This window comes from Rhincodon typus, chromosome 25 (genome assembly GCF_021869965.1).
Source record: "Rhincodon typus isolate 14 chromosome 25, sRhiTyp1.1, whole genome shotgun sequence".
Lineage (NCBI taxonomy): Eukaryota > Metazoa > Chordata > Chondrichthyes > Orectolobiformes > Rhincodontidae > Rhincodon > Rhincodon typus.
The window spans coordinates 26269714-26295354 of NC_063356.1; the positions used below are offsets into that span (position 1 = coordinate 26269714).

At 38.7% G+C, this 25641-nt stretch overlaps 1 protein-coding gene across 2 annotated transcripts in view; it reads left to right on the forward strand.

Annotated features, from left to right (window-relative positions):
• LOC109913865 (leucine-rich repeat-containing G-protein coupled receptor 6) overlaps positions 1–25641 on the forward strand; it is a 235120-nt gene that overhangs the window by 174717 nt on the left and 34762 nt on the right. For both annotated transcript variants that reach the window (XM_020513425.2, XM_048612237.1), the window contains 3 exons: positions 2151–2366; positions 9166–9237; positions 25540–25608. In XM_020513425.2, coding sequence (XP_020369014.2) covers positions 2151–2366; positions 9166–9237; positions 25540–25608 — 357 coding nt within the window. The remainder of the gene's footprint in view (positions 1–2150; positions 2367–9165; positions 9238–25539; positions 25609–25641) is intronic.

The following is a 25641-nucleotide window of genomic DNA, read 5'->3' on the forward strand; positions in this document are numbered from 1 at the left end:
GAAAGGCTTTTCTGATGAAGGGTCTAGGCCCGAAACGTCAGCCTCTCTGCTCCTGTGATGCTGCTTGGCCTGCTGTGTTCATCCAGCCCTGCACCTTGTTGTCTCTTTTTTAAAAACCTGTTTGTTTGAAATTGAGCGAATCTTATGTTATCACACTGAAAAATTGATTTTGTTAAAAGTTGTTGGCCTTGTTCCTTGACATGTGTGTGTTTGCAGTAGTGTATCTAAGAGTATTATTCATTCGCAAAAACAAGTTATTTTGACACTAATTTGGTGTAAATGCTAGTTTGAATTGACTTTGTTCTTGCCATTTCTGTCAGCAGCCCAGTCCACAGGAGGTAAATCTTCTTATCACCTCAGGTATTATTGGATATGATTAAAAGACTCAATTTGTGGCTGCAGGAAATTTCATTGGCAATTGGAATCATTATACACATGTGGCTTTATAGGTGTGCTCAGATAATGGATATGTTTGTTTATTATGTAGGTGTAACCCTTAAGAAATGTGTTTGTGCAAGCAATAAATTAAATATTTTTAAAATGAGTCATGCCTTTGAGTTGTAAATGATATCTTTACCAAAAGCGTTGGAATTAATTTTAACTTGCCATACCTGATGCTGATGACAGAAGACTGTGGAATTGGAGCAGGGAATTTATTTTTTCTCTGCCTCATCCGGTCAAACTCTGGATTAAACATCAGGCTGTAAAGGTTTTGACACTTGTACCTTAAGTATATTGTCACAGGCTGTGGCAATGACTTTGCAGATTGATCTGTTATTTAACCTGATGCCTTGGTGGGGGCGCAGTTATGGTTAAAATCACAGCTCAAACCTAGCAGTATCAGGTGCCAGGGCCATAAATGATCCCTTTATTTATATTTGACAACTTAGGTTAAACTCCTGGACAGCAATACATAGTGAATCATCACGTGAGCAACGGTAGGTGGGCATGACTTTGTCCGAGACTGTTACATGCCACCTTTTGACTTCCTGACTAACTCCCTGAGTAATTTTCTATCAAGGAGAAAGGGTGATGTCTTCTAGCCAAAAACTCTGGGTTCAAGTCCCATCCTAAGACTTTGATATACCAAGGAAGGTGCACAGCCAGTAACACAATCAAGCAGGTTGGGTATCAATCTGCAAAACCTTTAAGTGCACACCACTGGGAAAATGGTGAGGGATTCCTGACCAACTATGTGAGGGAAAGAATGTTAGTGCCTCCATCATCACCATCCATAACTCCAGACACAACATGTGTGTGTAAAAATGCACATTGTCAAAGTAATGCATACTCTCTGGAGTGAATGATAACACATCACCACCAAGATTCCATCAAGGAAATCTTTTAATAGTTGTTTTGAAACTACCCATACTTTACTAAACCCCAAATGGAAGCCTTGGATCTCCCAATACATCCAGTTGCAAACAGAATCCCTTTCCTGGAGTGGCTATCTTGTGCTGGGGACTACTCCTGTAGATCCCTGGCAGCAGGGAGCAGTTGTCCAATGTCACTTCCCACTGACTTCTCTATCATTTTAATCAGGAGTTAAAACTAAATCACTAAATGTAGATTCTTCTTTTATGGACCTGCCTTTAATTGCAATGTTACATATGTTTAGAATGAATCATTAAAATAGCTCAATCAGAGCAAACTTTATCACTTTTTATCCCAACTCTTGTGGTTTTATCAACCTAGGTCAGCACAGAATGCACCATACTATTGTTCCTCATGTCTGGTTTTGGTTATCAATTACATTTAACTTTATTGCAATGTGTAAGGAACTTAGAAGCAAGGGTGCCCTAATCTGTTGCTTGTGCCTACTTGTCATTCAATTATATCATGCCTGATCTTTATTTTAACTCCATCTATCTGCCTTGATTTCATAACCTCTAATACCCTTGTCTCACAATCATCTAGCAATTTCAGTTTTTAGGTTTTTAATTGACCTAGTTGCAACAGTATTCTCATTTTCATAAGTAGTTTTTTGTGAAGAACTCCATTCTGACTTTTTCTCTAACAGTCTGCTCTCACTTAGACAAATACATGTGATTGACACGTACACTTAAATAGTAGTAATTATTTTAGTCTTAACTAGTTATGTTTCTCGAAGGTATATTGTGTAAGTAATTTAAGGTTTATTGTTCTTACAGACGTCTGGATGCAAATCTGATTTCAGACATTCCTCAGAACAGCTTTGAAGGATTGCACTCCCTGAGGCATCTTTGGCTTGATGATAATGCATTGACTCATATTCCTGTTCGAGCTCTCAACAACTTGCCATCCCTCCAGGCAATGACTCTAGCTCTCAACAAAATCGCACATATCCCTGATTATGCATTTGTCAACCTATCCAGCCTGGTGGTATTGTGAGTATTGCATTTTGTCTTATGACCAAAACAGCTACAAACAGTGAAATGGAAACACAAAGAACCAGAAGCACTCAGGAGACCTGGTAACACCTCTAGAGAGGAGAAACAGAGTTAAAATTTTACATTGATGACCCAGTCATAGATCTGAAATATTAACTTTATTTCTCTCTCTACAGATGCTGCCTGGCCAGAGTATTTCTAGCAGTTTCTGTCTTTATTATTTCCATTATTCACAATGTTTTGGCTTTGCATTAAATGTTAATTAGTTTTAGTGAAAGCTGTCTATTTATTTTTTAATTGGTTCCTCCCAATTTCCTTCCTCTTGCCTTCTCTTCATCTTAGATATTGAGAATAATTATGTCATAAGCCACAATCCAATTGCATTAGATCTGAGATAACAAGGTGTAGAGCTGGATGAACACAGCAGGCTACGCAGCATCAGAGGAGCAGGAAAGCTGACATTTCGGGTCTGGACCCTTCTTCAGAAATGGGGGAGGGGAAGGGGGTTCTGAAATAAATAGAGAGAGGGGGAGGTGATGATAGAAGGTGGATAAAGGAACAGATAGGTGGAGAGAAGAAGGACAGGTCAAGGAGGTGGGGATGAAGCCAGTAAAGGTGAGTGTAGGTAGGGAGTTGGGACGGGGGTTGGTCAGTGAGGAGGGAGGGGCGGGTAGGTGGGAGGGAAGACGGACAGGTCAAGGAGGCGGGGATGAGGCTAGTAGGTAGGAAGTAGGGGTGAGGGTTTGTCAGTGAGGTGGGAGGAGTGGATAGGTGGGAGAAAAGATGGACACTGTCATAAGCCACAATTCGACCCTGTCCGTCTTTTCTCCCACCTATCCGCTCCTCCCACCTCACTGACCAACTCCCACTTCCTACCTTCTAGCCTCCTTGACCTGTCCATCTTCCCTCCCATCTACCTGCCCCTCCCTCCTCACTGACCAACCCCCATCTCAACTCTCTATCTACACTCACCTTTACTGGCTTCACCCCTGCCTCCTTGACCTGTCTGTATTCTCTCCACCTATCTGCTCCTCTATCACCTTCTATCATCACCTCCTCCTCTATATATTTCAGAGCCCCCTTCCCCTCCCCCATTTCTGAAGAAGGGTCCAGACCTGAAACATCAGCTTTCCTGCTCCTCTGATGGTGCCTGGCCTGCCGAGTTCATCCAGCTCTACACCTTGTTATTTCAGACTCCAGCATTGGCAGTTCCTACTATCTCTACATTAGATCTGACATGTTTTCACTTTTTCTCAGAGGATCTAACTGCCATTCACCTACTGGTCAAGATGAACACTGTTAAAATTGTCAGGCCAAAGGCTGACTATTCTCTTGTGTAAGATAATGGTTCTGAAAGAGGAGTAATGTTGGAGACTACAGCTCCAACCAGTTTGATAATGGTCTTGGGTAGGGAAGCTGCATTGGTAATAAAATGGGCATGTGGAAATGAAAGATTCCATGATTTAATCTGAAGAAGCTCAAAAACTCTTGTTGTCCCGGTCAACATTTATCCCTCAGACAATATCCCTGAAACAGATGAACTGATCATTAATCTCATTGTTATTTGTGGAATGTTATGTTGTGTAGATTGGCTGCCATGGTTCTCAAAAGGCAGAATTTTATGCCTTCCCAGGGTTGGGTTGAGTGGAGTGTGTGTAGCATGGTGAAAATCCTTTCTGGCACCTACCAGCCCTCCCTCAATAATACCATAACATTGTGTGAGGTAGGTGAGTCACTGGGTGGCCACCCTGTACCTGAAGAACTGTGAGTCCTTAAGTGGCCAGCTCATGGTGGAAGAAGCCACAGTCAAGTTTGAAGTCCACTCAGCTGGACTGCTCAGGATACAGGAGGGAAAGAAGAGGGCTCCTCCTTTATGACTTCCCTAAGCCTAATGGACACCTATCCAGAAGGTCCTCACCAATGAACAAAGTGGGTCCAATATTGCAGCATGTGTCATGTCAATTAAGAACAAATTTCAGCCATTCAGGCTCTCTAACCTGCTCTGCTTTTCAATAAAATTATAGCTGATCTATTTGTGTTCTGAATTCTACATTCACATCTGTGCCCAATAACCTTTTGTTGCCCTGCCTAATAAAATCTATTTAACTTCATCTCGAAAATTCAAAAATCACAAAAAACTCTGAAAGAAACGTAATCACCTCATCTCTATCCAAAAGGGGTGACCCCTGTTTTCAAACAATGTCGCTTTCCCCAGTTATGTAACACTAACAAGAGGAAACATCCTTTCCACATCTATCTTGTCAAATCCATTCAGAATCTTGTAACTTCAATCAGATCACCCTTCACTCTTCTAAACTCCACTGGAGCCAAGGCGAGTCTGTCCAACTCTTCATCATAAGAGAACATGTGCATATCAGGTATTAATCTAGTAAACACCTCTGAACTACTTTCAAAGGATTTATATCCTTTCTTAAACAAGGAAACCAAAACTGCTCACAATATTCCACAATGTGGTCTTACCAACGCCCTATATAACCACAGCAGGACATATTTACTTTTATGCTAAATTCCTCTTGTAATAAATGATAGCTTCAATTAATTTCTTGAATACTTGTTGTGACTTGTACTAGAACACTTAAATCCCTCAACTCCTTGGAATCCTGAAGTCATTCTCTATTTAGGAATGCTCTGCTTCTATATTCTTTCTGCCAAACTGAATATTTCAAGTTTTCCTACATTGCACATCATCAGCCAGGTTTTTGCTCACTCAACCTATCGATATCCATCCACCCTCTTCACAACCTACTTTACGATTTATCTTAGTGTCATCTGCAAAATTAGCTCCCATGCTTTTGCTGCCCTCATGCAAGTCATTAATATAAATTGAACAACACTGACACCCTGGCACAAGCCCCTGCAGAACTTTTGCATCACATCCTGCCAATCAGACAAAGACTCACTTATGCATAAGCTCTTTGGCTAGCTGGCAGGAAACAATCTTCTATCCATGATAATAAATTACACCATGGATTTTTCATAATAAAATTTTATATCAAAACAAGTCAGTGCCTTCTGGAAATCCATGTAGAGACTCGTCTTTAGCCACTGTGTATGTTACTCCATTGAAGAACTCTAATAAATTGGTTAAACATGATTTCTCTTTCACAAAGCTGTTTCTATCTCTAAAGATGGTACCAGACTTGCTGATTTTCTGCAGCACTTTCTGTGCAAAAAAAAACAAAACAAAAGCATGCTGCTGATTATACAAATTAACCAGATATTCAAGGGTTAAAAGACACCCACATCTTTCTTTTCAACAGTCAGTAGAGGGAAGGAAACGGGGGTTTCAATTCTCTCTCATCTTTGTTCATAACAGACTTGAAAGTATGATACTCTGAGTCGGAAGTGAAAGTGCTGTGACTGAGCTAAAGCCAGCACATTCCATTCTTTGTGTCTTAGGCCTGCCCTAAGGTAACAATAAATTGACAGAATAATATATTTTTTCACATGCTGCAGAGAAGGAAAGGTTTCTCTTAACCTTTATGCATACATCTGAAAAAAAAAATGAATTGAAGAGAATATTTTAATAATTCAAATGTATAAAAAATAAATTTTGAACTTAAATGTAGAAGTAGCAACCAGCTGTAATTCCAATTGTCTAACCTAGGAGTAACATTCACTGGAACTCTTAGGTGTCAGTGTTAGCTTATTGATATTTTGAAATAACATTATTTTAATTTTTTTGTTTCTTAATTATTATGAAATTGTTGCCAGGTCCATTTAATGTACCATTGGCATGTAAACTCCTGTACTCATGAACATCTATGTTCACCACTGACTGTTCAGTCCGAACCAAAAGCCACATTTATCTGTGAAAGCTTCAGTAGAAGCAAAACATTACCACTAATGTGCTGATGCATAAAACACACTGTGTAACTGAGAATGATATTGGGATTTCTGCAGGCCTGATGGATTTTATGCAACTCTGTCCATACATTGCTTTTACAGTTTAAGTCTGCAAAGATTCGTAATCTATTTGTCAGTTGCTTGTACAGTGTAATGAATCCCCAGCTCAGAAATTTAACTTATCAATAAAAAAGTGAATTTTCTAGTTCATAATAATCAAATTTCTCCTGTGGTGATTTTACCAAAATGGATTTCGGTAATTTAAAGCAAGTTCTAAATGTTTAGAAAGTGATTTTGTTTTCCCAAACTTGATTCCAATAAACTGGCAGTCTAAGTCACAAAATGAAGTGGGAAATTGTAAATACAAAACTTGATAAAGGAAATGCTCCAGTGACAATTATGCGATAAAGTAACTTTGTTTTAACAGAGAATTTCATTTCCTGTAGATTTAACAACAAATAATAGCATCATAAATTTTAGCAATCCAACCTGTTGTGATGTGAACTTAACACTTTACTCATTTAGCCATCTGGTCCTTCAGTTTATCGAGAACTGAAACCTATCTATGTTCAAAGGATGAATACTTTATTAACAACAATGCAGCATGATAATTCAGTTACTAATACTCAACTGTCACAATGGCTGGCACCATAATCCGAGACATATATTAAGACATATAATTTAATTTTTCAGTTTGTCCAATGTATTCCTCTCAATTTGGAATCAGCACACATGAATTTCAACATTTATTCTAAGTCGATATGAGATTGTACTTCAAATTCTCCTTTGTTTCGTCTGTCAGTCAGATTCACTTTCCATCCAGCTAATTTCCTTCAGCTGGAGTGAAGGCAGAGGCTTGGGGAATGTTTTAGGGGAATGGAGGGGAGATGCAATCAGTACAGGTGTTGCTCTGTCCTGAAGCAAAGAGTTGTGCTCTCACTGTGTCTTCCTGCTTTTCAAGTGAAGCTCATCTGCTTTGATCAATGATGTGATAGGACATAGTATTAATCATAAATAATTACTTGGTGTTTCTTGCAAGATTAGCTGCATTTAATCATTAAAATTAAACTCATTGTTAATTGGCTTTGTTTTGGATTGTAACATTAAGAGAATGCAATGTCTGACTACAATAAAGTAGGGAGTTTCAGCATGCTGCTGGCAAATTACCAGAGTTAAATCTAAAGCTGGCAACAGGATTTCCTTGACTATACTCCCTCATAAAGACTGACACTTACTTGAAAAATTTACATTAGTTTCTAATCCAGACTTTCAGGGGAAAGGTACTATGTGGTATTGTATCATAGCTTTTCTGTTGTTTTCTCTTGTTGCTTTTTCAACATCCTGCAGTAAAGCCTTTGCCCAATTCATTTGTCACTGCAAGAGGCACTTTCTTCATTGTATGGTCAAGACTAATTTTACCATTGTGTAATGAACATCATTCAGGTGAATTTAGAATTATTTTTGGCCATCTGTGCAGTTTACTTGCAAAAAAATTCAGGACTATATTCATGCATTGGACATGTTAAAATTTAAAGGTTTATTTCAGGCAAATTATACAAAGGAAGTACTGATTGAAAAATTCAACTGCTTAGAACCTGATTCATTACGTAGTTTAACTGCTGTGATGTTCTTTACCATGGGTCTTTGTTCTGCCTCTAAACACCTCAATAAATAAAAACAGACAAGATTGTCAGTGATGGAAGATACTAATCAGCTAGATTTTTCAAATGTTCTTATACATCTCTGATTTGGAATAATGCCTTGATTCGATTGCCTATATTCAGTTATGATCAAGTGTTACAAAGGAGTGGTTAAATGAAATGAATCCCTGATATTCACTTTCTAGGCAACATGTAACAATTTATTTATCTAACTCTAACAGTGAACAAATTAACAGAACTACTAACAAACTGAACAATTCCCCCCTTAACTACTAACTATTCCTGAATAAAACAAATTTCTAATGTTATGCTGTTCCAATGAATATAGGTCCCAACTATATAAACCAAAGTAATACAAAAAAAATTAAAACTTAGTCTCTCAAAATTACAGCCAGGATCAGTCTTCTGGAATGTTCTTTGCCTTCTTCGCTGTTTTCCATTCATGAACGCCTTCCTCCATTAAATTATTGTGTCAGGAATATTAGCCACGAGTGCCATAGTAGCTTTACTTAGATGATATTTACTCTGAGCTTAGAGTTTTCCGTGGAACCCAGTGAGTTTCTCTTCAGATAGTAGTTTGCTTTCAAGCCAATTTTCAAATGGCCTCTTCTTTTATACCCTTGACGACCTATTAATTTCTTACAATCAGATTGGTCCTCGGTTGTCAAAACCATCAGATTTAAATTTAATTGGGCTTTGGTATCTAGGGCCTGGTTTAAATTAATTGGCTAAATTCAAAAACCTGTTGTCTTGGTAAAAATGCTGCTTTGCCTGCTAACGGTACAGCCTTCTGATACAATATTTCAGTTTCAAGAACTCTTTGTGCATCTGCTGCTACCTGCAGACTTTTTTTTTAGTCTCCAAGCTTAGGAAAACACAATCTTTAAAAGAGACCACATACTCTTCTCCCCCATCATTTTACAAACATCATATCCTAACGCGTTGTCTTCCAATCCACAAACACTATATCGACTTTGCAACCTCAAGCAGCTGTCATTATTGGTAATTCTAATCAATGTTTGACAAACATGGTTAGTAACAGCAGTGCCATATTACCAACTGAGTAACATAATACTGAAAAAAATTGCAAGCATTTCAATGTATGTTAAAAAGTATTTTTATATTTTCTTATGCTTCCTTCATTTTTGCACTTTTATTAGAAGTGTTATAGTTTGCTTATTATTGTGCGGAACATTAAATATGCTATAGTTTACCATTTAGTCTGCTCCTTGAATAGCCTTTAATTAAGGTACAAATGTCATCTACAGACATCTCCATAACAACAATATTCAGTCTCTTGGAAGGAATTGCTTTGACGGACTCCACAGTTTGGAAACACTGTGAGTAACTTTGTAGATATTGCTAATGATTAGACCGGATTGATAAGGTTAAAGCTTATACTAGCTATAACGTAGTCCCAGTATACCTGGGGGAGACAAGTACTGAAGTGGTAACATTAAAATCAACAACTGGCAATGAAGGGCAGTTGCAGAGCTTTATTGTCATACCTAAGGAAGGACTTGGCTGTTTCCAGTGGATGAATGGGAGTGCACAACTGTTTTATAAATTTTTTAAAGCAAAATTTGCCTGCTGCATTTTATCAGACATCTCCGTACTGTGTTATGTAAATCTATCTCTGACACTCTTGGCTAAACCAGTGGGAAGTGTTAACAATGTTCTGATGGACTTGCTGGAATATACAATTCCTAACTGGGCACTTTTTATTTCCACGGTAACTTTCAAATTTCAAATCAGATTTGAATGCTCAGACATTTTTGGAGTAGAGGCTAATTTTATAAAAATACTTTAATATTAGTTATTCCCATGCTATAACTTTGGTTATTTCCCTCCATTATATTTTAATTTCATCCCATACATTTTGGTCAATTGGCAAATGCTTTGCAAATAAATAAGTGGAAGTTTCCAGATGGAACATTTGGAATGTTGATGAGCATAAGTTGCATTGCAATGCAGCAATAATATGGGACAGGAATGGTAGAAGTGCAGATATTCTTCATAATTATTCAAACAGAAGTGAAATATTTTACCTAATATTCTTTCACATGGTTATATTGATGCATTTGAATTCTAGTAGCATCTATGTAGAGGAAATAGTGTTGGCTTCTAAATTTTGAAACCTATATTAATATAGCTATAATTTAAAATAAATAAATTCCTATAAAAATAAAAATACATCTAAGTTTCTAGCTGTGTTTAGATGCATCTACCTGTGTTTAAAAAGCATAGAGGTCGGCAGCATTTTTAGAAGTAATTCATTGATGTGACCTTACTAAAATTGTTTCAGAAGGTTGTTTTGTTAGAGGCTAGCCAAGGGATATTAACTTATACTTGGATTTATGAAGCAAGTTAACGATAAATATAATGTTAATGAAGTTTCACATGTGAAAGACATTTGACATTCATGAAAGTAATGAAAGTGGCTGTCTGGTTTGAAAATTGTCTTTATTATAGTTCGCAAAAGGTGCTGACAAATGGACTAAGTCTGATATCTAGCGTAGCTATGTAGGGTTTGTTCCCTACAGTTTACATTATCTACAGATGACATGAATGTTAATATTTTCAGTGCTATTATTACATTTTTTGAGGGCACTAAGTTATGAAGCCAGGTGTTAATGGATTTATTGATAGCAGTGAAAAGGATCTGAATTACATGAAGAGCTATGGGGTAGTGAATGGATCCTTATGTCAAAGATTTACAGTAATGTACATCAGCAGATGAAATATATAAGTACTTAGCCATGGTAAAGCTGTTATCAATGGGACTAATTGAAATCTGGGATGCATGTCAAATGCTTTTGATTAGAACATTGTGTACTTTGGACACCTTTACTTCAAAGACACACTGATGCATTCAGCAGGGTTCTGAATAGATGCTAAAGTATGAATAGATACTCACAGATTTTAATATGTTTTCATTGGAGAAGCCTAAGAAGGGAGGTGATCCTAATCTTTAAAATACTGAAAGCAAAGGTAATGTTTATTTAGTTTGAAATTTGAATGAAGAAGTAACCTCAAATATAGCTGAATGTAAAAAGAAAATGAAATTCCTCTTCCCACAGTATAATAGGTAATTGGAATTGATTCACATAAAAAAGTCAATGTAGTGTTGATTAATTCCTTTTAAAGAAGGAAATTGGGCACAGTTGTTTGGACATTGACCTTTCATCTTCTGGATTTGTGTAGTTGGTTAAAAGCCTTGTCTATCTACTGTCTATAAGTTTTTGATTCATTCATTCATATGTACAATGCTGGCAAGGCCCGTATTTATTGCCTAACTCCCCCACTAAACACCATGTGGACATCCCTCCTCACTGCCTCCTGGATGTCATTGCACATCTCAGCTTCAACAAATGTCCCTGGCAACTCCCCATACCTGCGAAGTTCTATCTATTGGTCACCATTAATGGATTAGCAGCTCAAAGATCAGATTCCCTTTGGCTATAAACTCCCCAAGGCATCAGTAGTTCAGCAATCTAATAGAAGTAATTCCTAAGGCTCAGTTTCTTCTGGGCTCAATCTTACCCATTGCAGTGTGGTGATCACTCAGAGATTTAGAGTTTTCACTTATTGACAAATTATATATTATAAATGAAACTAATGACAGCAAAAATAACACTGAATATGTTTGTCATTCAATAGCAGTAGGAAATTTCAGTAAATGGATCTGCAGGCAGCTTAATCAAAGGCTTATAGTAGAAAACTTGAGTAACTGTCAGTTCCCTGAAATACATAGTGTTGATTTTTGTCTTCTCAATTTTTTTTGCTTATTAATGCCAGTAATTTAGAGATCGTGATTAAAAATGGAAAGGCAAAGTTGTGATGGAACAAACTGAATGGTATATCAGCAGCAAATTGGAAGAAATTTGTGGTTTCACTGTTTTGGCAGCATTGAGGAATACGTGTTAAAATGTTTTATTATAATTGGGAATGAGGTTATAAAGAGCTCAGTTCAGATAATCTCTTCTTAGGTTGGGATAACTTTGAATATACAATGACAAAAATTCCAGACAGACATGAATGCCTTTGCAGAATGTTAGCACTTGATAATAACAATGAGCTTGCCTTTGATCTCAGCAACAGTGTTTTAAATTATTTGGCTGGTCCTGTCTAATTATCTGTTCAAATGAGAACTGACAAGCATTGATATTTCTGTTTTGTTTGAATGATCTGAAAATGAAGAGGGAGATTTGTTTTGAGCAGGTACGAATTTATGATTTTTTTTAACTCGCAAAGTGCATTGTTTTTTCTTTCAAATTGTCTTTCCAAATGGTATTTCTTTCGGTCAAAGCACTTTACTAGAAAAATCATATTGGCCCAGTTTGCCAATGGCCAGAAAATCACTGTTTCATTATAGATGGGAGTTGTGCGTGAGGATACTTTGGAATCCCATTGGAGCAGGCTCCAAAGGAATTGCCAGAAAAATTGAAGATTCCTCTGGGCAATTTCTCCATGCATGGACTCTTCCATTTAAACAGAGAATTTAAAGGGTTCCATTGACATTAAATACTTAGTAACTCAGGAAAAGTTGGGCTATTAAATACAAAGCCAAACTCCTGAGTAACAATTTGATAGACCCCAACACTCCCTCATCACCAGGACAACTCCATTTCCACACTCCTGACCCTACCCGCTTTTCCCTTGCTGCATACCTGACTCTACTTTGCCTTGCTCCGGACCAGACCTTCCTTCCTCCTAGGGACAGATCTCCCTTCTCCTGTTCCGGAATGTGTGGGATCAATCACCATATTGATTACCTGCTCTGCAACCAAACCCCTTCACATTCCATGATCCAATTCTCCTTTCCCACTAAGGACCAAGTAAGAATGAACTCCTTCACCACCCTACCCCACCCCCAGTTCACCCAATCCCAAGACATGATCCGTGTTTATCACACTCAGCACCTGACAATTTGCCCCTGATTGATATCCAAATCCCCTTTACCCCCACTTCTTCTCCCCTCCACACACAATCCGTCTCTCCATGCCACTGGACACACTAGCCCCTTCCTCTGCACCACAACCTGCCTCACTGACAGATCTGCAGCTCCCCATCCTGCCACCGTCACACTCAATAACCACCCTCTCTGCCTCCCTGCAGAACCTGATATCTACCATCCACATTAACCTCCCTTAACCATGTATCTCTTACCTTGCACCCAGGCACCCTACTGACATTGCACCTAGTCCCTGATACAGTTCCGCGGCATCATAGGAACAGGAAGGCTGACGTTTCGGGTCTAGGCCCGAAACGTCAGCCTTCCTGCTCCTATGATGCTGCTTGGCCTGCTGTGTTCATCCAGCTCTACATCTTGTTATCTCAGATTTTCCAGCATCTGCAGTTCCTACTCTCCCTGATACAGTTCCCACTGGCACACTACTTCCCTGCCAACATGTCACCTTACCCAGCTAAAATCAGACTTATGCACATTTGACATCAGCTGTCAAAGTGGGTGTCAGGGCCTTTAAATTTCAGAATACGGCAGCTGACTATTGTGAAAAGTAGACACGGTTTGCCTTTCCGCATTGGTTCTGCATTATGACAGACCAGTCAGAATGGAATTACGTCTCCACATTTCTGAAGGAGGCCTGATCAGGATCTCCTCTCAGAAGGCAGAAGTGCTTCTTTTCATCAAAACTAGGGATGAATCTTACCAATTACCCCTGCATCATCTTGCACTTTTAGATTCAAAGGCTTTCAAAATTCAGCAGAAAGTTGGGCAACAACCATTTAATTGCAATGGCAGCTCCTTACCCCAGAAATGCAGATCCTGCCAAGAGACTGATCAAGCACAGGAGCTTGCTAGCTTTGTACAGCATCCAGACCCGAAAAGTCAGCTTTCCTGCTCCTCTGATGCTGCCTGGCCTGCTGTGTTCATCCAGCTCTACACCTTATTATCTCAGATTCTCCAGCATCGGCAGTTCCTACTATCTCTAGCTTTGTACCTGCTTTGTGCATTGTTCCAGAGGAATCAGAGAGACTCGGTGGCACCTGAGGTGTCAACATTACTGAGCCCTCAATCTTAGTACCTCCCCTTCCTTCCAGGATTTCTCATACATCCTCCTCACATGGTTTATGACCTGCTCTCCTCGGCCAGCCCTTCAATTTAATTTGCCACTGAATATCAGCATCAATTTCCATCACGTCCACCAATGTCATTGGTGTGCAGACTGCCCAAAGTAGAAAGATTATTAATGATGCTATATCACAATTTGGGATTCTTATGTATAATAAGCCGGGGATGAACTTTCGTTCCCCCTTGGTAGAGTATTTGAAGGAAGACACATAAAATCAAATGGGTGGCTCATCCACTGACCCTCCCCTACCCCTACCGTGTCCACCATATTATGGGCAAAGATTGGTGAATGCACAAAGGATTAATCAGCTGCCTGACCTTAGATCTATTAACACCCTTAAGTTGACAAGTAATTACCTCCTAAGCACCTCATTCTACCTATAGTGCTATTTATCAGTCTGTGAGAGAAGATGGGGAAAAATAAGCAAGACCGCCAACTTTAACAGCACAAGTCGCTGTATGGCATGAGGAATGTGGAGGGGAGATGGACTCTATTTAGGGGTTCCCCTGTGCTCATTGGGGACACAGGCCCCACTCTGCAAGATGGCTCCCCTTGCCCTGTTCCCCAGTTCCTCTAATCGGCTTTCCCACCAATTCACCTCTTTCCTCCCACCCCCCCCTCCCTCCGCTTACTGGAGTGTCCCAGATATGTGCTATCACAAAATTTGAGAAGACCAAGAAATGAAGACTGGGAGATGTCTGCTCATAGCCCCATCAGTAGCCACAACTGTCTTTTGGCATTTGACACCATCAGCACATTGCCATTTACCAATCTGATTGGCAGACAGCTCTGTAGTATGGGATATCCTGCCCTGAGGGGTTGGCAGCCCCAATACCCACTCATCCCCACCCCACCATTTCCTTTGCTGCTGCAGTGGATCAGAGCCACCAGATTTCACTTCAGAGATGTGCCAACTGACGTTAAGGTCAGGAAGGGGAGGGGAGGGGATCAGTGTTCTGACACCAGTCACTGTGCTGTGTTCAGAGCCTTGCAGCTACATAGCTCAGAAGGAACATAGATTGTCTGTACCCTCATAAAATTCATCCCTAAGGAGGCTGCGATTAAAAAATAACCTTTGTTCTATCGCCGACCAGTTGCTTCGCGACCACCAATGCCGTACTTGCAAGTAGCCTCCATTTTATTCAGTTGTCTTAGATTGCAGTAATTGCTCACTTTACAACAAATACTTACAGAAGGAAATAAATCAGGAATTTCAACAAATAAGCCAGGTGGCTTTGAGTATGTGGAAAGTAAAAATATTTTTCACAATTGTTGATTGACCTACTCCATATTTCCACCTTTACTTATTTGTGTTGAAGAGAACTGCATGTAATTTGAATTTTTTTAATTTCAACCTCATATCTTCGCCATCAATAAAGATTTACATTTCTCTGTCCGCAACATTTCTAGGACTCCCAATCTCCTGCATTCCTCTCCACTGAAACTTTAAACCATCTAAAGATTTGCAACCTGTCCTGCAATTAAACCATAACCTCCATTAGACATCCTTCTATACATGTGGAGTTCATTTCTAGTTGAGGCAGAATTCATGTCAAACGTTCAAGATTAGAATCGATTGGTGGGCAAAAAAAAACAGTTGAAGAGACACAGGGACAGGTGGATAAGTGTGATTAGACTTATTTGTTCACATGGAGGGTAAACACCAACATGAGTTGATTGGGCCAAATGGCCCAATTTTGTAACTTTCATGGATTTCTACATAAGCTCTAATTATTTGTTCTTGCTGACCTCCACTGACTTCCCATCCTAAAGCGTTCAATTGAAAATTATTGTATTCAATTACAAATGTTCCTTAGTCTATCGCTGTGACCAGCTCTAACCCGATATCACAGCTTTTATTCTGTGCTGTTCTGTTTCAAGCCTATTTGTCCTAGTTTGTTGTTTATTCATTCATGGGATGAGGGTGTCACTGGCTAGGCCAACATTTATTGTCCATCCCTAATTGCCTAGAGGAGAATTAAGGATCAACCACATTGCTGTGGGTCCTGAGTCACATGCAGGCCAGACCAGGTAAAGATAGCAGTTACCTTCCTTAAAGGACATTAGTAAACCAGGTGGGTTTTTCCAACAATTGACAATGGATTCACAGTCATCATTAGACTCTAAATTCCAGATTTATTCTAGGTTCCCAGAACATTACCTTGGTCTCTGGGTTAACTGTCCAGTGATAAAATCACCATGCTGTCACCTCTCCTTACAGTTCTTACCAATAGTTTATTCCATGGTACATTCTGATGAAAGGGGACAGTAAACTTCACCCTGATTCTCCAGGGAGATCAAATGAACTCTGCACTGCTATTCTCAAACATATAGCTCATTGCCCAACTTAAATTGATTGGCACTTTTTTTTTTTAATTTGAAGACCTACATCACACAAGTCTCCCTGCAAGCTTTGCTTTTCTTCAGTATACAGAAATTTAGTGGCTTGAATTTTCGGACATTAGTTGCTTGAAGCCTGGAGTCATCCTGATCACCTTTCTCTGAAATGTTGCTGCTGGGTATGTATCTCCTTCTAGCAATTTGGTGATAGTATCTGCACACAATAAGTACAATGTAAAACTCCCCCCACAAGCCACCCACCACCACCCCAGGACGTGGGCTGAGAGCTGTGCTACGTATAGAATCAGGAAGGAAGGTCAGTTTGAGACTGCCTGTCATTCCCAGAAATTAAGTCAAAATGACCTTACTACCTAGGGGCCAATGGAGCCCTTTAAATGGCCCTTTAAGTGGTCCCTTAAGGACTCCCTCAACCACTGGTATTGTACCAGCAGTGTGGGAACCGTATACCTTGTGGGATGGACAGAGAGTAAACTAGGCAGCTTCCCTGCATATGTGTGTGGGAGGACCCTACAATTCAAGTGCCCTGTGGCCACACCCACTTAAGGAGTACCCTCACTAACAACCTCATCACATATAACTTAAATCTTACAAACTCTACTCGTAAAGGGGATCTCCGATGGTGATGGACACTCATGTGAACTTGACCTCAATCCCCCTTCCCCTTGCCCCCACTTCCCAACCTCCACCCCAACATTTCAATTAAATGTGGAAAAATCAAGCCAAAACTTCCAGTTTCTGGGTGACAAGGTTCCCTGCTGAAAATGCAGTCAAAGTAATTACCCCTTTACTTAGAAACTTATCTTTGCATACTTAATAAGTCAGCATCTTTTTGGCAAAGCAAGCAATGTTTTCAACCAGTGATCTAAGCCTGCTTTTCCTATATTAAATAAATCAAGTATTTACTTGATGGTTTACAGACCTTAGAACATGTCAAATTCCAAACGATTCTTTTACCAGAATCCCCATGTGATTTTAGATCTTTCACTGTTGCCTTTCTTAATCCAAAATTAAATTTAAAAATAAAAATCCATTGATGTTATGTACTAGATCTGGCACGACTTTTAGCATAATAACATCAACAACAAAAAAAAGCAGATGATAAATTACTATATTTTTAATGCCTTGCCCTTTTTCTTCATGTTGATCAAAGGTATGTGGATGTGTTTCAGCTGTTGATGTGCCAACAGTTACAATGGATAGTTAGCCCAAATATGTGGAAAATTACTTGTAGGAGAATGAAAGATGAATTGTAAAATTTCAGATACAACCAGTGCTCTAAACATTTTGTGATAGGCTAGGTAGATGAGTTTTGTGTAAATACATTGAATGTTTGTATCAACAGAAATGCAGGGCTGCAGCATGTTTATTTCATACCTAGTGGAAAAAAGCTTTAGTTTTGAAAAATGTATATAAGCAGTTAAGTATAAAAGCAAACTCGCTGCTTTTTGTTGAGAAGCAAAGTAGGATTCTGGCACCATAATTCATAATCATTTATAACTAAAAGCAACTGACAACATTTCCCAGCACACTTGATTAAAATACTGTTATAAAGTTAAATCATGGAAACAAACTACAGGAGCACTCATTTGTTGATTAAAGGTGAAAAATAAAGAACAGTCATGACTGCAAGGGGAGCATTAGTGACTGAAAGCCCTTTAGGTATTAAGCATTTGGGCGATTGTGAGATTTGGTGAGGGTAATTACAAAAATTCCTCAATGCTTGGTCCTCTCAATGCCGGTTAAATAATAATTCTGTCATCAAAAACTCCAGCCTATTAAAGGTTGCTGTTATTACACAGGTCTTAATCTGTTCCAGTAAAGCCAGCAGACACAACTGCTCTTAAGAATGAAATACCTTCTGAAAATGTCTGAGTTATCACATTAGAACACCTTGGTATGGATAACTGGACTCTGTCATGAATTTAGAAAATGTTTGTGCCCTTGGCTGCATTTGTAGAACTCGACATTGTGGCAGTTTTAAAGAGCTGCAGCTTGTGAGGTTGCATCCTGGTTTTACATCTGTCTGAAATTTTTTGAAATGTTTTGAAGATGTCCACTATATCATTGAGGCATTTTTAAGACATGACTTGTACAGTGCATTTAGTTTGAAGTCTAGTTGGTGTCATGAGTTCTGTGAGAAGGAGTCTCACATTTCCCAACTTAAGAATTTCTTGGAGTCTCAAGTTTTGCATCAATTTGTAGCCAAAGCAATTACATTAGCACAGTAATAGTGCATAACAGTCAGAGCCCAATAAATGAGGGACAAACCCTTCACCTACTAGCTGAAAATTTCAAAATGCATGTTGGCAATGAGTTATTTAGTTTGATTTCACAATTGTTTCACATTTATTGATATGTTCTGGTAGTGGTTGAGGTACATGTGATCCTTGCTGCAATTTATAGAAACTTGCAACTTGGCCCCTCACAAAACTTTAAATGCCTGGCCCAATCTGAAGAGGCCATGAAATATTGTTTGCCTTCCTCTCTATGACTAGCCTATTGTATAATAGTGCTTTCACCTTGTGTTACACTTGCATGTCACCTCTCACCCCTAACTTGCTATACTAGTTTGATTCCCTAATAAAATTAGCAGATTGATTTTAACAAATTGGTCCGATAGCACACCAGTTGAGTGTGGTTTTAAAGCGTTGGCCTGGAGACAATAATATTAGTACCTGCTGCACTTAATGTTTCCTAAATAATTTCAACTGCCCTTGTAAAGGAATGAGGATTGATTTAAGGAGAACCAACTGTATAGCACTTGAAATGTGTATCCTTAATTTGAGTGCCATCTTTTGCCCAGGCATAGAAGAGTAGATATCCCTGAAGTCAATGAGTCCTTCATTGTTGCCCACGTTTTATACCAAGCATGTCAAGAATCTACAGCAGTGAGTTTCAGACCAGTTGTTCCCACTGGCACTGAAGTATGCTGGCACATGTGCCACAGAAGATTGACACCTTTCTTGTACAATTCTATACATTACGTTAAGAGACCTCTCCAGGCTGCAACTAAGTCTTTGCGGTGTGTTTTCCCCTAAAACAACATTTGGAATTTGATACAGCTACCCACACCTGGAAACAGGCTGGGAGATGGATGGGCATCCATTTAATTGGACATACATCACAAGATGGAGGGCCTGTTGTGTTCAAAACTCATCCTATTTAAAACTGAGATAGAGGATATTGTTCTTGATCTTCCTATCTCTAGGTCAATTAAGGCTCTTAATATTCAATTAAATCCATTTAAGAACCTTATGCTGCTGCCATGGGTTGAAGATACTGGTGGTGCTTGTAGGGAATGGGTATGTTTTCCGCTCATTGCTAAATTTTCCACCGCATCCTTGGGAAGGTTCAGGAACAAATCAGACAAAATTTCTGCCTTCACATCACTATCATATGATCTATTCTGAAAAGTGTGACATTGTTACATTGGTTGATATGAAAATAAGACTGAACAGTAACATTCACCTTCAGCCAAATAGACTGCAAACATTAATCATCCAGACTCTTAATTCACTACATTCGTGACATTTTGGAAAATTCCAGTGTTCATGTTCCAGCAGGTTAGAATTGTGAGGGAAAATAATTTTAAAAGACAATGTTAATAACAAGCCTTCTGGACAATTCCATGCCGATTTTGAATCTGGGCATTGGTGGGTAGTGTGATTACATGGGTGCTCTGATGATCTCACCAAGAGCCTCAAGTCATTTTTATGGTTAGATCTTGTTTAAATATGCAGGGCATGTTGGTGGAGCAGAACATGTATTTATTGTGGTGATAAGTGAGACACAATCTGGCAGCTCTGAAAGAAGACAGAAACAGAAGTAAAGATTTTAGGTGGGGGAGAAGTCAAGCAATCATGTAGGATGGAAGAACAGAGGGCTGTCAGCAAGCAGAGAGATTTCTGTGGCGTTAAGAGGTACATTGCTCCAAAAGAAAAGTACTATCCACTGGATAGACTGGTCTATTCATTAGTGCTAATGGGATATGCACAGACCAGGCTCTTGCTTATAGCTACTTTAAAATTACACTGACATCCTATTTCATCATGTAGTCCCTCTTTGAATGTGAGTTCTGAGCCACCTTTTTAAATGTCCATGATGGCATGGTGGCAGTGAAGAATAGGTGGTAAGTTGAGCATTGTACATTTTGGAGTGCCACTATCACGTTCCCATTTGGCCAAGTCTGTGAAAACCATCCTATTGGCTTAAGTATACACATAGGCCTATAAATAGTGTGAAGTAGCAATCAAATCAATAACAATTCACCATTTGTTTTGTCTGTTATCTTTTACAGACTGCTATTTCTGTGGAGTTAAATTATATAAGCGTTAACCGTGCTTTTAATGAATACCAAGCTATACATTGTAATATTGTACATGGCTGTATAAATACAGGCATAAATCACACCTTAGACTTTGTATGACCAGAGTTACTAAATGTGTACAATAAAGAATTCAAAGTAACTGGCACTAATTTTCAACTATGACTCACCTCTGTTGCAATGGGATTGTCATACTAATAGTGACTTTGGCAAGCACTACAAAATGTTATTAAAAGCATCTGTTGTCCATTGTGTACAACTCTATCTATGGCAAATACAGCAACGACTAAGAGATAAAAAAAAATTTAGAGTACTGATTTTTAAATAAAAGCTTTGATGTTTCTGTGATTATGGCCAACAATTACACCTCTGAATGAACAGGATTTAAAACAATGAAATAATGGCTTCATTGGAAACAATGGACCTGTATAGTGCTTGCACCAACACTCTCACTATTGTAAACCTCAGATAATTTACCCACAGATGTAAATTGTTCTGCCAAAGTTTTTACCCAAAGAGAAAGCTAGCCATTTAAAGCTATTGTACATAAATGTCAATATGCATAGTCTGAGGGTAGAGTCAACTTTTGTCTATTTTTTGATAGTCCAAAAGGCTACTTAATTATTAAATTTGATAGTCCAGGGAAAGTATGTTTAACTTGAGGCACTTTATTAAAAACATACACTCTGCTGTCATCAAAATCAAATTGCACTTGAGAGTGAGGCATTTTCTGACTGATAATGAAATGTTTGCAGTGGTGCCATGTTTCATCATGTAAATGCATCAAAGCAGGAGTCAAAACTTTGAGAAAAACACAAGGAAGGTGGGTGTAATTATGGGCACTGTAGATTGAAAACTAAATGCATCAGCAGCATAAGCATGAAAGATTATGTAAGAATATAAGAAACAGAAGCTGGACGAGACCATTTAGTCTCTCTAGCCCACTCCTTCAGTTGACAAGATCTTGAATGAACTACATAAATACAATTTTCCTGCATGATTGTCATATCCTTTGATGGAAGTTTTAACATGTAGAAGTCTATCAATGTCAGTCTTGAATAAACTCAAGGACTGAACTCCAACAGCCCTCTAGGGCAGAGAATTCCAAAAATATGTAATAGACTTTTAGCAAACGTAGCTTGGAGTGAAAATCCAGTACTGCTGAAAACAATACGTTTTTCCAAAGTTTTTTGTCTAATGTATTATACAGGCCAATCAATCAGCACTGCCTCTCATGCAGTATAAATGTCAAATTTCCATTTGAATTGACATTCTTGCAAATTGCCCTGATCAGGGCAAAATGTTTTGACAGATGTGTCTTTATTTCAGCAATATTGACGTTCTGTACAGCCAAACAACTGTTTAAACCCACCTCTATTGTGCAACTCAATGCAGCAGGAGGATGTAATAAGGTCTCCCATCTGATATCTAGCAATCGCACTATATGCTGATACCTTTAAGGGCTGGGTGGATTTCCTTTATAGGTAAAAGCCGAAAGAACTGTGGATGCTAGATTGTCAAGAAGGGTCACGAGACTCGAAACGTTAACTCTGGTTTCTCTCACAATCAGTTTTATCCCTAGTTTGTGTTCTCGTGCAAATAAAAATTATGTGTCTTTAGAAAATTTGCAGCAAGGAAGGTATTGTTTTATATAAAGCAAATTGAGAAGAAAGCAGTACTCAGTTGCTGGATACTCTACCATTACAGAAAGTTGATTAACTGAGCAAATATCTTATCACATATCCCGTTCAACATGTTTATCATTTCCCATGCTAAATTTTTGCAGCACATCCTGTGAGATTTGGTACAAGCAATTATAAGCTGTTAGATCAATAGTAACAGCCATTAAGAGCCTGCATTTGAAGATTGTACTGAACATCAAGGGGGAAACATCCAGGTCTACGGACAAATATTGGGTGTTTATGATAAAGGGACGGCTATAATCATAGTCAGATTGGCAAAAACAGCTTGGATGAAGAGTTCATAGAATGCATTTGAAATAATTTCTTAGAGCAACACGTTTTGGATTTGACCAGAGAGCAGGTTATATCAGATTTGATGTTGTGTAATCTGACAGGATTAATTATTGCCTCATTTAAAAAAAGACACCCCTAGGTAGCAGCAACAACAATGTTATTGAATTTTACAGTCAATTGAGAGGAGGAGGAAAGGTGTGCAATGGTGAGTGGCAGCTCAGATGATTGGCCAGAGAATGACAAATAGGTCGTACAGAAGGAAGAAATTAGAGTGTGAGAGAAAGCTAGCTAGACATGTAAAAACATAAATCAAGTTTTACAGGGCACTGGTGAGACCACATTTGGAATGCTTTGTGCAGTTTTGGTCTCCTTTTAAAGGAAGGATCTAACTGCATTGAAGGCAATTTAAAGGAGGTTTACAAGATTGCGATCTAGAATGAGTGGATTGTCTTATGAGGAGAGGCTGGATAGGCTGGATTCACTTCCTCTGGAATTTAGAAAGGAGAGGGTAGGTCATTAAACTGTTTAGGATCCTGGATAGATTTGACAGGGTATATGTAGAAAGGATGTTTTTTCTTGTGAGTCAGTCTAGAATGAGAAAGCACTGCTTCTAAATTCAGCTTCACATTTTCAGGGTAGGCGGAAGATTTTTTTTGTTGTCTGGGAGTTGTGCAGCTTTGTAATTCTCTGCCTGAGAAAGTGGTGGGGGCAGGATTGTTGAGTAAATTAGTGTGAGAACTAATGTAATGAATCTGAAATACATTTGAAATCTTCAACACACTGGAGAGAGGGCTCATAAGTAACCCACAAGCGTTGGCAATACATCAAGGAAAATTTTGGAACTATCATTGCAGTTGCATAACCTACATATCAGGACGTGTCTAAAGAGATTTCCCAAATTATATTTCTTCCTTCATGGTTTAGATGATATGTCTTGTTCAAAATGAGACTTCGAGGGTGAGGTTTTCCTCCAAAGGCCTCATAAAACCATCCTCCTGCACTTGTCTTCAATTCCCCTGAGCCACCTTTCTGTGAGACAATCACCCCACGAGGAGAGTATAAATGTTTCTTATCTTCTCAGCCCTGGATCCCCTAAACAGTAGGCCTCGACCGCCAATCTTTAGGATCCAGAAGCCGCCGGCCTCTGATTGGCCAGCAGCTTCTGATAGCCCAGAATGCCATTGTCCAGGCCGCTGCCTCACCAAGAAACCCAGCCAAGATCACCTGCCAGCTCTCAATGAGATGGTTGGGATACAATAGGTCGGACATTCTCACCAATGGGGATGGCAACCTCATTGACACCTAACATGCTTGCCTCCACACTTTCTTTAAAAAAAAGTCAGAAAATTGCTCACCAAAATTCTTTCTTGATTTGCTTGACAGCAACCATGTGCAAATAGTGAGCAGAACATGACCGAGCTCAAGTGAAATAATTCATGGTGCTCAGGCTTTGATTTTAAGCAAGATTACTCCTACCTCACCCCTAACTTCAGACCATTTTGTTCTCATTCAATCTTAATTTATAACCTGCATCAACATTTAGCTTGCCATCTCTGATCTACTGTTCCCCACCATAGCGCAATCAATAGCCTCCCCTTGGCCTTCTCCCATTGAATAGGATGCAATGTTCATGCTCTTTTGACTGTCATAGGTTGCCAGCAAGAGTCAGCCCAGCAGTATTCTACTGAAGCCTTACCAGGGTCTTTGGCTGGTTCAGTCTCTCCAATTACTCCCCAGGTCCCAGAAAGATTAGGTCTTATTGCCGAAACATGCACAGGATAAATAGATATTGAGATGAGAAACTGGGGTGTACAGGGCATTCAATCAATGATGTGCTAGCATAAGTTGGTGTCTCCATGAAATGAGGGAAGATAAGAGGTGGTGAAGCAGGGGAGCATTGGAGAGTGGGAAGAGAATGGAACATTATAGATAAATGCATTTAAACAGTTGCACAGTTTTATTAATTGCTATTTCTCAAATGTTCATAGAAATCTTGATCTAACAAAAGTCTTGAATACTTCTAGTAAACTAATGGTTTATTAATTAGGATTTTGTTCCAATAAAATTTGTAGTAGTACGTTAAATCCCTAAAGTTTTCTTTCTCCATAAGCATTATTTCATGTCTTTGTTGTGCTGTTTGTTGCAAACTAGTAACTACTGACAGCTTCATTTTGCAGAAACCTATGTTTTAAAACTCCATGTGGAAAAGATTCTGTCAGTTCTGTGGGGCAGATACAGTTCAATGCACAAAGAACTTTAGTTCCAGTCTATTATCATTCCCCATTTACATTTGATAATTACTGAGTCAAGTTCTACTTAAAAAGGATAAAACTGTGCTATCTGATATTACTAACAATGTATATGCAAATCCTGTATTTTTCATTATTTTAACTCTTCGTTTACTTTAAACACATTGAGGCTTTTGTTAAAATGGTACAAGGAAAATTTTTATACAAAAGGGTTAGTAATATTTCATCATATGATATCAACTTTAAATTTGTTGTCAAATGATATTATAGCAAAGGAAATCTTGAGTTTCACAACCTTGGGATAGAAAAGGTGATGCTCAAAATTGAATGTTGACAATAACGTATTGTCTACAGGCATTGATATTCCACAAAAGTATTGATTAAATTAATTGAAACAATGAGATTACTCCAGATTTTAGGCATTACAATGCATATCACCTGGTTTAACATCATGCTACACTTGTGAGGTCTTTTACACAACAAATAGGACATGCTACAATACTGAATTGGCAGTACACTATTCAAAAGTAGACATCACAGCTGTTCTGATATGTCAGTTCAAAAATATTCATAAAATGCGATGATGACACCTCACAAAATATCATTAATAATGTTCTCCTTTTGTTTATTTTACCAGAGACTTGAATTATAATGACCTGGCTGAATTTCCTGTAGCTATCAGAACTCTAAGCAAGCTTCAAGAGCTGTGAGTATCACTTTATCAATTATAAAGAAAGCA